The sequence below is a fragment of the Trachymyrmex cornetzi genome, unplaced genomic scaffold (assembly GCF_001594075.2).
Source record: "Trachymyrmex cornetzi isolate Tcor2-1 unplaced genomic scaffold, Tcor1.1 scaffold1435, whole genome shotgun sequence".
Taxonomy (NCBI): Eukaryota; Metazoa; Arthropoda; class Insecta; order Hymenoptera; family Formicidae; genus Trachymyrmex; species Trachymyrmex cornetzi.
The window spans coordinates 81,983-94,758 of record NW_017296022.1 but is presented as its reverse complement, the minus strand read 5'-3'; the positions used below and the strand labels follow the sequence as shown (position 1 = coordinate 94,758).

Below are 12,776 nucleotides of genomic sequence, written 5' to 3'. Positions count from 1 at the left end.
TCGTGGCAGTACAGTAACAGTACGGTAGCGGTATCTTGTGCGGGTATCGCACGCTTGTCTATCTGGGTATCAACAAAAATTTACCCAGAGTCGATATAGTCTATTAACGGTATCTTATCGATAAAACATGCCATGCTATTATCGACGGCGCGCACGTCATCTGGTGACGGGTGGCCGAATCGCAAGCGGAAGCGTGCCGGCCAACATCATCAGGTCACGTGACATTGGCATATTGATACGTGTCGGCGGGGTGAGCCACGACTCGCTGCGCTTTGCCAGTCTTGCATACGCGGCCGCGTTCGTGTGTTTGATGAGAGGGTACTTTGCAACGGTGTTGATTCACGGGATCCTGTGAGGGAAGGTTACTCGATCCGCAGTGCTTAGGACAGTCGTGTCAACGCAGGCAAGATGGGATGTGAGTATGTCTGTTATTTACAGTCAGAAATAAGAGCCACCGTTATCACGGATTCGCGTTCACCGCCAACCTCTTTCATTGTCGTGCGTAACCTCTCGCACGAACATATTGCTGGCGACGCGAATCACCCTGACATACGCGCACCCGTGTGCTCCTGGAAGCGCTAAACCGCCTCTCCTCTTCTGCTTTCAGTCAAATTTCTCGAGGTGATAAAGCCATTCTGCAGTATACTGCCGGAAATAGCGAAGCCGCAACGGAAGGTAAATCCCATGCGACGTACGATCTATTTCCGTCTCTCTCTTGTATTTACAGTTTCGTGTACCGTTTTTCCTAAATTCCATAATCGTCCCGGGCGTGTGTAAGTATAGGACGAGATGAGATGAATTATTCTTTACCATCTGTTTACGCACGTCCATGACATGTGATGACAGTGTAGAATTGTATTCCTCGAAGTTATAACTTTTCTTGATACTTTTTTCCTGATAAACTTATACTTTACTGTTAATCTTTTTCAATCCTATTCTATAATTGCATAAGTGTAGCTGTAAGTTATTGTAGTAAGAATTGATCAATCACAGTTGAATTTGAGAGTATTCAACTGTTGTCAATTCTTACAATGGCAACTATTTATAACTACGCTTAAGTGACATCTATAATGAGATTTTAAGGTGTAAGAAATTAATTAATCATTCTTCTCATACTTTACTGTGATTGAATGTTATTTATTATGGCTTAAGGCTCAAAGCTCAAGTTTTATGCCTTACAATCTTATGGTAGATATTACTTTACATAATAACAGAATGGACTTTAATGTTTTTATAGTATTTTAATCAGTGACTGAGTCATACGAGATGTATTTATTACTTTTCGTACATCATTCATAGATCTCTTTCAAATTGTAAAAGTGTAAAAAGTTTGTAACTTGAAAACAACTGTTTTTGTACTACTGTTTGAAATACTATATTTTTTTATCTTTTGATTATCCTACTTTTTTTGATTACCTACAACCTTTTGATTATCTAATAGAGTACAAAAGTCAATAGATTTCTTTTTTATTGCTTCATTACTTTCTTTCTCGTTGTCAATTATCAAATGTATACTGTGTATTTGACTTTAAATACAAAAAGTGTACACTAGTTTAACTATAAAAACAAATCTATAAACCCAGCCACAATCCTATAAGGAGTACATCTTCCGAGAGTTAATTTATCTTAATCATAATGAAATGGAGTCATAATATTTCTATATTTTTTCATAGATCCAATTCAGAGAAAAAGTATTATGGACGGCGATCACATTATTTATCTTCTTAGTATGTTGTCAGGTGAGTTCACAGACCTTAAGGTTTGAATTAATAATACGGAAAGAAATTGATAGAAAATAGTATAAACTGTCACAAATAAACATGAATGCATAATCTCGTTATTTTCAGATTCCATTGTTTGGAATCATGTCTTCAGACAGTGCGGATCCATTTTATTGGATTCGTGTGATACTTGCGTCGAACAGAGGAACTCTTATGGAATTAGGCATTTCGCCGATCGTTACTTCGGGTCTTATCATGCAACTGCTTCACGGCGCAAAAATTATTGAGGTTGGCGATACACCGAAAGATAGAGCGTTATTCAACGGCGCGCAGAAATGTAAGTACATAAATTTTAATATATTATCATTGAAATGGAGCATAAGTAGCATTTGTTTTTTCTTTGTGCAGTGTTTGGCATGGTTATTACCGTTGGACAAGCTATTGTTTATGTGATGACCGGAATGTATGGAGATCCGACTGAAATTGGAGCTGGTGTCTGTCTCCTGATTATCATCCAATTGTTCGTCGCTGGACTCATTGTATTACTATTGGACGAACTTCTCCAGAAAGGATATGGATTGGGAAGTGGAATATCTCTCTTTATTGCCACTAATATTTGTGAGACCATTGTCTGGAAAGCATTTTCACCAGCCACAGTTAACACTGGTAATTTCCTCGTTATTAGAAAAAACCACCATGATATATATTTATTATTATTCTTGATAATCTATTTTGTCTCTAAATCAATCTATCAACTAAAGTCGTATTTTTGTATATTTAATAGGACGTGGAACAGAATTTGAAGGAGCCGTAATCGCGTTGTTCCATTTGCTGGCCACCAGACAGGACAAAGTCCGAGCCCTCCGAGAAGCGTTCTACAGACAGAATCTTCCAAATCTGATGAATCTTCTTGCCACCATTTTAGTGTTCGCTATCGTTATTTACTTCCAGGTAAATTGCCGATAGATTATAGGGCATTTGCATGAGCTATAAAGTTTTTATTTTACGTAATTGCTTTTTAACTGATACATATTTGAACAAAAAAGTATCAGACTGGACTTCAAAAATAAAATTATTTTTCTGATTGTGTGTTGAGAGTGAAAGTTATCGTATCTGAATATATACACAATCATATCTGAAATAAATTGATTTAATAAAGAATATATATTATATTATTCGAAATATCTCACTTTGACCGTGATGACATTCTTTATCATATTCATATATATGTATAGTCGTTTCTTAAGTCTTAATAATGTTTAAAATTATTTTATTTTTAGGGCTTCCGTGTAGATCTTCCGATCAAATCCGCCAGATACCGTGGCCAGTACAGCAGCTATCCAATCAAATTGTTTTACACCAGCAATATTCCGATTATTTTGCAGTCGGCTTTGGTATCCAACTTATACGTCATTTCTCAGATGCTGGCCGTCAAGTTTCAAGGAAATCTTATAGTGAATCTATTAGGCGTTTGGTCGGACGTCGGTGGCGGAGGGCCCGCCAGATCATATCCAGTTGGTGGATTATGTTATTACTTATCGCCTCCTGAATCAGTCGGCCATATCGTTCAAGATCCTGTTCACGCCGTGCTGTACATTCTTTTCATGCTTGGCTCATGCGCTTTCTTCTCCAAAACGTGGATTGAGGTCTCCGGAAGCTCCGCAAAAGACGTCAGTATAACTTTCACTAAAAGATAATTTATGTAAATCTTCGATACTATGCAAAAATTTACAATATGCATCATTGAACTTTTAGGTTGCTAAACAACTGAGAGAACAGCAGATGGTAATGCGAGGCCACAGAGATAATTCCATGATTCGCGAATTAAATCGATACATCCCTACCGCCGCGGCATTCGGTGGACTATGTATCGGAGCTCTCTCCGTATTAGCAGACTTCTTGGGCGCGATTGGTTCTGGTACCGGTATCTTGCTTGCTGTCACAATCATATACCAATACTTCGAGATCTTTGTGAAGGAGCAAAGTGAAATGGGTGGCATGAGCACGTTACTCTTCTAAACTTAATTCATCTATAGACTTGAAAAGTGAACTTTTTTAATTCTGAAGAACTGAGTAAAATAATTTATTGTAAAGTAAGAGAGTCGGATTGGCAACTGTGTGTTTATGTCGAAGCTCATAGAATGATAGACGAGCACTGGCGCCAAACGAAAGTTCCCCGTTGTTATACATAAAGTCGCACATATTTAACTTACTATTGGTATATATTGTTGATTCTCTGCTCAAAAGATTATATTGTCAATGACAATTCTGAAAAAAGTCTATGTGCTTCTTTTACGCAGAATATATTAACGTGACCATTGACACTTTGATATACATTCAAATGGTATACATTGATATACTTCAAATTTGTTCTAACAATTCTATTTTACATTAAATTTATAAGAGCTTTGTTTATGTAATATCGAGAAAAAGAACATACTTTTATTTTTACATTAAACGTTATTGATTCTACGCTATGTCAAACGATACACGAAGCACCAACAGAGAGGCAAGATACAGTGACGGAGCGTAGAGATTATAAGAACATAAACATTTAATGCTCGCAAATGCAAGCACGGAAGATGCCTGTCCTACACCATCGTGCTTGCGTGTAAGATTTAATATCTTTCGTACAACGAGCAGCGTGTACATAGTAAGAAAGTGATTAAATATTTTCAACATTTTTTACTAGCGTTTTTGGGCTCTGTAATTTGACGTAGACAGAGCCGTGTGAAGACTCAATGGCGTACAAGTAAAATCGTGACATTTATATATATGAATTGAATCGATTTTACATACGATTATATGAAATAATCATTTCAGTTAGGACGAGACACCCACCTAGGGTATTCGTGCAGCAATTCGAACAGCGTTCGTTCATCTTAGGTACCATCCATTCCTGTATTGATAATATATAATACGAAGTAAATATTAATTATATTTGTTTCTTATACATATGTATTTAAGAGAGAAAATGTGCTTTTATAATTATTAAACACATGTATATTTTTCTTTTCGTCTTCCTTGTTTCATTCCTCAATGGATTTATTGCGCTTTGTATGCATAATCTCATCACGAATATTTTCTATATCATGGAGTACTTTCCAAAAACAAAATTTCTATCCGTATTATTAATTGACGACTACAACCAATCGATTATATCATAAAAAGAAGGATCCATGTATTATGTAATATGTTATATATTATAAAAAACAGAATGTATACAAGAAACTAGTAAAGATTACTTCCTATTTTATACAGTGTGTGTGACTGTCATTTTCTACTTTATATTTAAGATTGTTACATAAGATATATATGAATTATAACTATTGTTATATAGGATATCAATGTAACAGGAAGAAACAACTAAATGTCCAAATGTACTTACTGTTAATGGTGTTTAATACATGAAACTTGTGGAAATATTTAATCTTAGTATTTATATATTTTGAAACACATGTTATAAGATAAATCGAGAGATAAGGAGAGAGATTTTCATATGAGCTAAGTATTTTGATAATATTGTATCAATCAGTATTATTAAAACATGATTATGCTTTTATATGAGAAATTACTTATATATAAGTATGTATTATAAAAGTAAAAAAAATAGAAAAAAAGAGGATATGAATAATACAATTTTGATTATTTATATCAAATTTTATATATATTATTACTGTCAAGTGCGATTGCTAGTATTTACAAAACGTATACAATTAAAAATAATTTAAATATTGTTTTAAAAATATATATATATTATATTGCATTTTATATTATTTATTTTCATTGTAAAATAATGTTGAATACAGAGACCCTAAAGTGTGAATATTTGCCAATAATACTAAACGAAGAGTATCTGTAAAACGTGCATTGGGCGACGACATATCGATATCTCTCCAGGCTATATTGGTACCTTCGTTTCGCGTAAATAGCGCTGGAGATGGCACATTTTCACGCATGTACGCCCACAAACATTCCCTCATTATTGTATTTATCTGCAATCAGAACCATTTGCGAGATAAAAAAAATTAGAATGTATGAATTTAATTGAAATAATGTTGTAGAAAAATAAAAACATACCTGGTGAGGTTGTAAAACAGATAGAATGTCCCTAATACTCGCCAGCGGCGGTGGTAATAATTGACCAAGTGCCATTATATTGACAAGCGAAACGCCCTCCTCTGTATTCCAATTAGCCATGACAGTTGCGGTAATGCCTCTCAGTAAAACGGAACAATATGCTAATGCCGGCCTATACCAAGCAGTCAATTCTAACAATGTCCACAACAGAGGAACATCCTTGAATTTGCGACGGATTTGTAAATCTCTTTCTATTGTGACCTGCAGTAATTAAAAATTAAATTAACCAGCTAGAGATGATGCATAGCTCAATGTTATAATTGTTTGTTAATGAAAGATTCGGTTAGTTCATTAAATTTAATAAATCTTGAACTCTTGTTGCCATTCTTTAATATTGGGAAAATTTAGGAAAAATATTCTACTCTGACAGAAACAAAGTTGATAAAACATAAATTTAATCCAAAAGTATCTGAAGTTAAATAAATCTCGGTACTGTATCGGTTCTCAGAGAAAAACCTCCAATTAAAAAGTTAATTATGAAAAAATCAATAAGTTAATTGTATAACTAATTGAAAATTAACATATTAACAATTAACATAAATAATACCTTTGTAAATTCCTCGTCAGGCCACGGTAGACCATTGTACATAACATCAGGCGATACCAATTCAACTAACAACAAGCTGACCATTGTCAGAGCATCCAAGTTAATTGAATATCGATCTGATTCCTGATTGCTGCAACAAGCCTGAAAAGTAATTCGAATTGAATGTTAGAGTATTTAATATAAAATTTAGAGATTTACTAAAAATGAATTCTTTATCGGATTCTTTACCTTTATAACATCTATTAGCAAAATTTTGTTTAAAATAATGATTTCCTTATCGATCGAATTTTCCGGCGGAAGTCTTCGTGGACCATGTCCTATCACACCAGCGTGAAATACCGATGAATGTCGCTGCGCTAACATGGTACTTGTCACCTAGGATGAGATTATGTATCAAAACATATTCTGCATATTTTAAATGTACTTTTATCATACTTTTATACCTGTTTATGATTCTGATGTAATAATAACATCTCTTCAAAATGAGGCTCGAATTTCTCCTTAGCGCCAAAGTATTTGGCCTGCTCATTATTGATACTATTTCCTAGTATCTCTCTGAGAGCCAATACACGTGCGGACGTAGAATGACATGTTAAATCTTTCAGTAAATGACATACCATCTTTACTCCTTGTTCTTTTTTTATAATATCTAAAAAAATTGCATTATCATACACTTTGTTACTTATAAAAATATAAAACTTTTTATAGAATTCCAATTACCAGTTTGAGCAATGCATAAAAAGAAATACTGTATGATCGCCCTCGTTAATTTCAGCATAAGTTCTATATCGAGAATATAATCTTTTTCGGATGTGCTTAACAGATCCAAAAGAGTAATGATATCATTCGCCAAATCAAAATCATCGCTTCTCATCAATAAACAAGATATTTGATATAAATTAGCTCTGAGGGCTCTGCTAATCATTTGTGACTGCAATATCTCCACCTTATTTGATTTTTCCCATCTAAGTAGAATAGAAAGACACCAATTATTAAATTAAACTATAAAATATTTAATTATTTTAAACTGTTGACACTTGCTTTAACATCAGAATAAGATTTTTGAATAACTGTTTTGATTCCTCCTTTTCTATCACGTTTTTATAGTGTATTTCTCTGAGTGCTTGCTCCAAGACCTGCGTAAAGTAATCGTGACCAGCAAGCATATTTTCAGTTACGGATTTACTCGTAGGGAACTGTACAACATTATTAGTGATAAGACGTATTAAGGCCGCAAGATGGAACATTGTTTGCACCTTCATCAGCATGTAGGATACTGTGGAGACAACTATGTTCGGATTTTGACTTCTGAGAAAACATAACAGTCTGACAGCCGTTTGCACACGCAGTGGATTTGGATTTAGCAGCATTGGTACTATCAACGATATCTCGTGTTTGATAGAACTCAGCAGATGAATATTCGCGGATTGCGGTCCATGCGTTCTCAATAAGAGGTCAATCTCCTGTAGAATCAATTCTAATATCTCTCGACAAATATTTTTCACATTTTGCGCCGCATTAACGCTGTGATAGCCAACATTGCTCGTATTTAAACTTATATCTAGTAGTACATTGATTATTTGTGATGCGCCTTGCTCGCATCCTAATATTAAGTGTACTGTCAAGTCCATTAAGGCCGCTGGTTGATTATCAAAGTATTTACACCAATCTGCTGCAAACAATGCCAGTCGTGGTATGACGTCTGATTTCACTACAACAAACATTATTTTATAGCTATATTTAATTGTAATTATAACATTAGGTTTACTTTAAATGTAATTTCTATTTAAAAAACATACATATTTGTAACACATCGCTAGTTATTGCTTTCAAAAGAGTCTGAGAAAGTGAAGCCAAATTCAAAAGAAATGGTATAGTGGCTAGTTTCTGCTTTTTGGTATCTTCGTCAAGACTTAGATCTTCTTCCAAACTCCACTAAGAAATAAATTATTCAAATATATAATATAACTTAAATTAGAAATACATATACCATACAACTTATATAATAAGCTTACCTCAAACAAGTCTAACAGCGCTTTTCTAATATCTTGAAAATGGCTACCAGCTAAATGTCCCAATATACCGACAACAGAATTTAACTTTGGATTCTTAACGTTATGTTCATAGCCCATGGCACAGAAGTCTTTTAATCCGCACGATAATACTCTTGTGATCACAGTGTTTGGAAAGCAGCTTCCTACATGAGCAACGACCCAATCGAAATATGGACTGTGTATCACACTGGTGTCTAATAATGCCTTGATACAAGACTCCGTATCGGAATGCATAAGACACTGCAGACATTGGGCCGTAATGTCTATTAAAGTCCTTGTTGCACGGCACGACATCCATTGTTGCATAAAATCATTGATGCCTGCATTGACAGGTAAATTGCCGCGCTTTGAATAGTCCGAGGACAGTTTGCCTGTGGAAGGAGCTTACTTTGTACATTGCAGAAATGGATTTTGTACTAAATAAAATATGTATAAAACTAAATAAAATAAAATATGTATTTAGTTAAATATATATAAAACTATTTATAGTTATATTTAGTATTTATACATATTTAATATTTAAATATATAGATATATATATATAACTAAATATAAATTAAATTTTATATATATATACCTAGTAAGTCCAACGACCATGCTGATATGATAGGCGCCCATGCTTCTGGATTTCCATTGACGAAACTGCTCAAGATAGCATGAATTTCTGCTATAATGCTCTCTTCAGGTATCGATATATTCTGATTTGACTATAAAGATTATGAGTATGAATTATCGATATTGTTTTAATCATATTGAAATGCTATGTAAAAGGGCGAATGAGTTAAGAATACAATGCGATTACATACCTCGATCTGACGAACATATTTTGTTACAGCGACAAAAAATACATTACAAAAATATTCAAGCACAGCTTCCCTCGCTGCGGGTACATTTTTCAACAAAGATAATGCCGTACGGGTTACATCTTGCGTGTTTGTGCTATGGGCAGGCCGGATGGCACCGGAGATAAATTTTCTAACCTCAGTTAAAATGTCCTGAGGCGATAAAGTCGCCGTATTATGCAGCATTTTTGACGAATTATTAGTAATAATGCTTCAGATACAAAGCATCGTCCAATTATGTCCGCATTTCCAGTCAAATCAACGTAAATTCATCGCATCGATGAGCCGTGGCTTTTCTTAATTAAGAGGTTATGGTATATGACAGGTGTATGAGAGGTTATGTTGCAATTACAGGAGTTGAAAGGTTATGTTGTGACCGTCTCAGGTAGTTGCATTGTAATACAGGATGGTCTTAAAATTGCCTATTCTAAAAGGAACTCTTCGATGAAGTCTTCAGACATCTTTCTTTTTGAAAGCATATTTTTATTCCAAAAATTATCTTTGCGAATTTTATATATAATTTAAATGAGAAAGAATAGATTTATATAAGAATTTTATATAAGAAAGTTATTTCTTCTCTTATGAAATATTAAGTAGATAACGTTTTTACAATTAATGTACATACATGAAATTGAGAGAAGTTTCATGTTTGAAAAATAGAATATTTAACACATCTTTTTTTTTGGAAAATCATTTGTATTGCAAAAATCTTTCTTGCAAATTATATGAAAGACAATAATTTTTTTCTTTTATAAAATATTACGTAGAAATAATGATTTTACAATGGTTATACGTGAGGTTGAAGTAGATATATCTCCATGCTTAAAAAATAGGATGAAATTATATTTTACAGATTGGCATTGTATTATAAAATGACCATTTAGTAAATAACTTAGATGAAAACAAACTGAAGACTTATTCTAAAAATCCAGTTTTCAAGAATCTTGAATTATGAAAATAAATTAATTGATGGTTTTTCATTTAATGAATATAGTCGATACAAATGTCGTCCTATTTTTTTTTACGTTTCATGAGTAATAGAGACAAAACTTGTGTCACCAAATGGAAAACATCTGATGTAAGATTATGAGATTAATATCAAAGTAATGTCACAGGAAATGTAAACAATTCAACGCCTTTTCTTTTTTTCCTGCTTCCGTGGCCGATGAGGTCTTCTTGGTGTCACTTGAGGACTGTTTTCGGAACATTCAACATCACTTGGGTCATCCTACAATGACAAGAATTATTGCTGCAAGAAAACCATTGTCTTAACAGTCTGCAATAACTAGAAGGTACCTTTAGAGCTGCCACACCGTCGGATGGACCAGCCTGATACACGACTATAGCTAACAAGCACATGATTTGGAATACTGCACCTACATAAAGGCCGAATCTCAGCAACTGTTCAAATAGAGTTTCCTCTGCTGGCAGTAAAAGGCGTTTAAATTGTGGATCCGCGTCAGCCATCTCTAAATATAAAAAAGCACATGGGCTTTTATCTACAACACATCAATAGAACATAAATTTATTATAATTAAAAGAAACAATAACATAGGTTTCTAAGAAGTTTAGTCTTTATTATTAAAGTAGGATTCGTTTTTGTCAAATCTTGAATACTTGCAGAACACAAAACAGTAACATTATATCAATAATATAACCGATAACATATACATGAGTCATATTGTTGATATAACAAAGGTTAAGAGTATCAAGGTTAAGAATAGTGTTGTTAAAGAGACATAAGTAATGATATAACAATTGTTACTACTTTACAAGAATATATATGTTATCAATTGGATTTTAATTTGGAACATAATAATAAAAATTTTAAATTTAAATGCATATAACTGTTATATTTTAATTCTACATTGTTAAGTATAAATTATATAATAATGCATTGTTATTGTAATGTGTTTTGTGGGCATATACTGATTTCATTTTAAGTATGTGTAAGGAGTACTAGTTTAGCTACAAAAAACAGACTAACAATAACAGATTAATGTGCGTATCTGAGCGAACAAACATGTATAGTCATGTTTTTCTCTCGAACAATTTGCATAACAAACCGTCAATCCACGCGATGGAATTCAATTATTTCAATTCCGCGAAGTACGTCACATCCCCACAAAAATCGCGGAAGCGTATAATCATTTGAAACCTGTTCATTCATAAATTTATGTTCGGGCTTGACGAATTATTTTCTCGGTTCTTTTTTCTTTTTTTTTCTAATGGCATTTCATTCTTTTGCTCCAAGCAGTTTTCGCACGAAAAACAATCCTGCCTTTCCTGTCTTCCTTTTCTCGCGCAAAGAACTTTCTGCGGACTCCATCAAAACGAGAGTCCTCGAGCGACAAGTACCTGTTCAATCACGCCGGCACATCGTATCTCGCGGTATTTATGCGAGAAATATATATCTCTATAAAGCCAGGAAATCAATAAACGACAGTGACCGGCGAAGATCGTCGCCTCGTATTCTCTCGCGTGTAGCGACAGATAGTACCAACATTAGAACGTTCATAAACATATGTATGCACGTCCTTCCCAGCCACTGTAGTCCCGTCACAGTAATCGTGACGTTTCATGGAACCTAAGCCGCCTAAGCGGCCGCGAGTGCCGCGACAGTGGTGAACGATGGCGGAGGATTCGCGCGACTTTCGGCCACTTTCGGGAGGTCGACGAAAAATTCGAGATCGCGATCGTGGATCTTCGGTTTACACGCCGAATCCTGCCGAGGCCATCCGCTCGGAATGGCTCGGTTGTGCTCGGCTCAGCTTGGTTCAGGCTCGGTCAGGTTCGGCGTAGCGCGACGCAGTTTAGCTCCCTGACGTTGGCAGCGCACGGCGTTCGCGCTTGCCGCGCTCGCCGACAGATGGCGCCGCGCGCGAGCGGCGCGACATCTTCCCGCAATCGTGGTTAACTTCGGCCCAGTCAGGCGTTTGTCCTTCGGTGAATTTGCACGCTCTAATTAATTATCTCGATTTCGTCATATAGCGCGTCTCACGGTTAATTTTGCGCCGTACAAATTTCGACGATCGTAATTGCAGACGAGAAAATGACGGCGGAACGGTATCGATGCGGAAATCGACTCGACCGATTTGAATTAAGCGCCGCATCGTGAGCGCCAGAAAGACGCTGGGTTCGAGACTCGCTCGCTCGCGAGTCCGTGGATGTGGACCTTTGTTTTGTACAAAAGTAATGGCTGCCATCTCTAGTTTTCGATTGATGTTTTCCGTGGAGAGACCGAATTCCCGTGTTTACCGCGGTATTTAATAACGCAGGACCGCTCTGCGCGACGCATCGGCGTCGACCGCGATGTAAACGGTGTTCAGACGCACGTCGTTTTGGCTGCCTCAGTGTCATTTCCGCAGAAAAATGCCTGTGTTTACATCCGAGCTACGAGCGAGCTTCTGTATTCCTGTCACATTAAGGTAAGCGACGCTTTTCCGGGCCGCAAATCGGTTCGGCGACGCGG

The 12,776-nt window shown here is 35.5% G+C and overlaps 3 protein-coding genes across 7 annotated transcripts; 1 reads left to right on the top strand and 2 right to left on the bottom strand.

Annotated features, from left to right (window-relative positions):
- Positions 1-213: 213 nt before the first annotated feature.
- Sec61alpha (SEC61 translocon subunit alpha) lies at positions 214-4,263 on the top strand. Its single transcript, XM_018501877.1, has 8 exons — positions 214-415; positions 608-675; positions 1,674-1,739; positions 1,848-2,058; positions 2,130-2,387; positions 2,506-2,672; positions 3,002-3,391; positions 3,477-4,263. The coding sequence occupies exons 1-8, from the start codon at positions 409-411 to the stop codon at positions 3,738-3,740; spliced, it is 1,431 nt and encodes a 476-aa protein (XP_018357379.1). The 5' UTR covers positions 214-408; the 3' UTR covers positions 3,741-4,263.
- Positions 4,264-5,494: 1,231 nt separating this feature from the next.
- Positions 5,495-9,636, bottom strand: omd (integrator complex subunit 5 omd). Its single transcript, XM_018501876.1, has 11 exons — positions 9,269-9,636; positions 9,040-9,169; positions 8,424-8,833; positions 8,208-8,343; positions 7,450-8,119; positions 7,129-7,373; positions 6,852-7,057; positions 6,637-6,783; positions 6,409-6,549; positions 5,802-6,062; positions 5,495-5,716 (listed from the first exon to the last, which is right to left on the bottom strand). The coding sequence occupies exons 1-11, from the start codon at positions 9,488-9,490 to the stop codon at positions 5,495-5,497; spliced, it is 2,790 nt and encodes a 929-aa protein (XP_018357378.1). The 5' UTR covers positions 9,491-9,636.
- A 646-nt stretch (positions 9,637-10,282) lies between these two features.
- On the bottom strand, positions 10,283-12,106 carry LOC108757462 (protein anon-73B1). Of its 5 annotated transcripts, none has more exons than XM_018501878.1 (3): positions 11,371-12,106; positions 10,601-10,803; positions 10,283-10,532 (listed from the first exon to the last, which is right to left on the bottom strand). In XM_018501878.1, exons 2-3 carry the CDS (start codon positions 10,769-10,771, stop codon positions 10,434-10,436), a joined length of 270 nt encoding a protein of 89 aa, XP_018357380.1. In that variant the 5' UTR covers positions 10,772-10,803; positions 11,371-12,106; the 3' UTR covers positions 10,283-10,433. The 5 variants fall into 5 exon arrangements, with proteins under 5 accessions (XP_018357380.1, XP_018357381.1, XP_018357382.1 ...); XM_018501879.1 differs by having other exon boundaries at positions 10,601-10,773; positions 11,371-12,105; XM_018501880.1 differs by having other exon boundaries at positions 11,663-12,105.
- Between the last annotated feature and the right edge of the window lie 670 nt (positions 12,107-12,776).

Coding starts and splice junctions, on each gene's coding strand:
- LOC108757462 (XM_018501878.1), bottom strand. CDS start 10,771: ATGGCTGACGCGGATCCACAATTTAAACGCCTTTTACTGCCAGCAGAG. Junction 10,533..10,600: donor ACGGTGTGGCAGCTCTAAAG/GTACCTTCTAGT, acceptor TTGTCATTGTAG/GATGACCCAAGTGATGTTGA.
- omd (XM_018501876.1), bottom strand. CDS start 9,490: ATGCTGCATAATACGGCGACTTTATCGCCTCAGGACATTTTAACTGAG. Junction 9,170..9,268: donor AATATGTTCGTCAGATCGAG/GTATGTAATCGC, acceptor TAATCTTTATAG/TCAAATCAGAATATATCGAT. Junction 7,058..7,128: donor TTTATGCATTGCTCAAACTG/GTAATTGGAATT, acceptor CAATTTTTTTAG/ATATTATAAAAAAAGAACAA.
- Sec61alpha (XM_018501877.1), top strand. Junction 2,673..3,001: donor CTATCGTTATTTACTTCCAG/GTAAATTGCCGA, acceptor TTTTATTTTTAG/GGCTTCCGTGTAGATCTTCC. Junction 3,392..3,476: donor CCGGAAGCTCCGCAAAAGAC/GTCAGTATAACT, acceptor TTGAACTTTTAG/GTTGCTAAACAACTGAGAGA.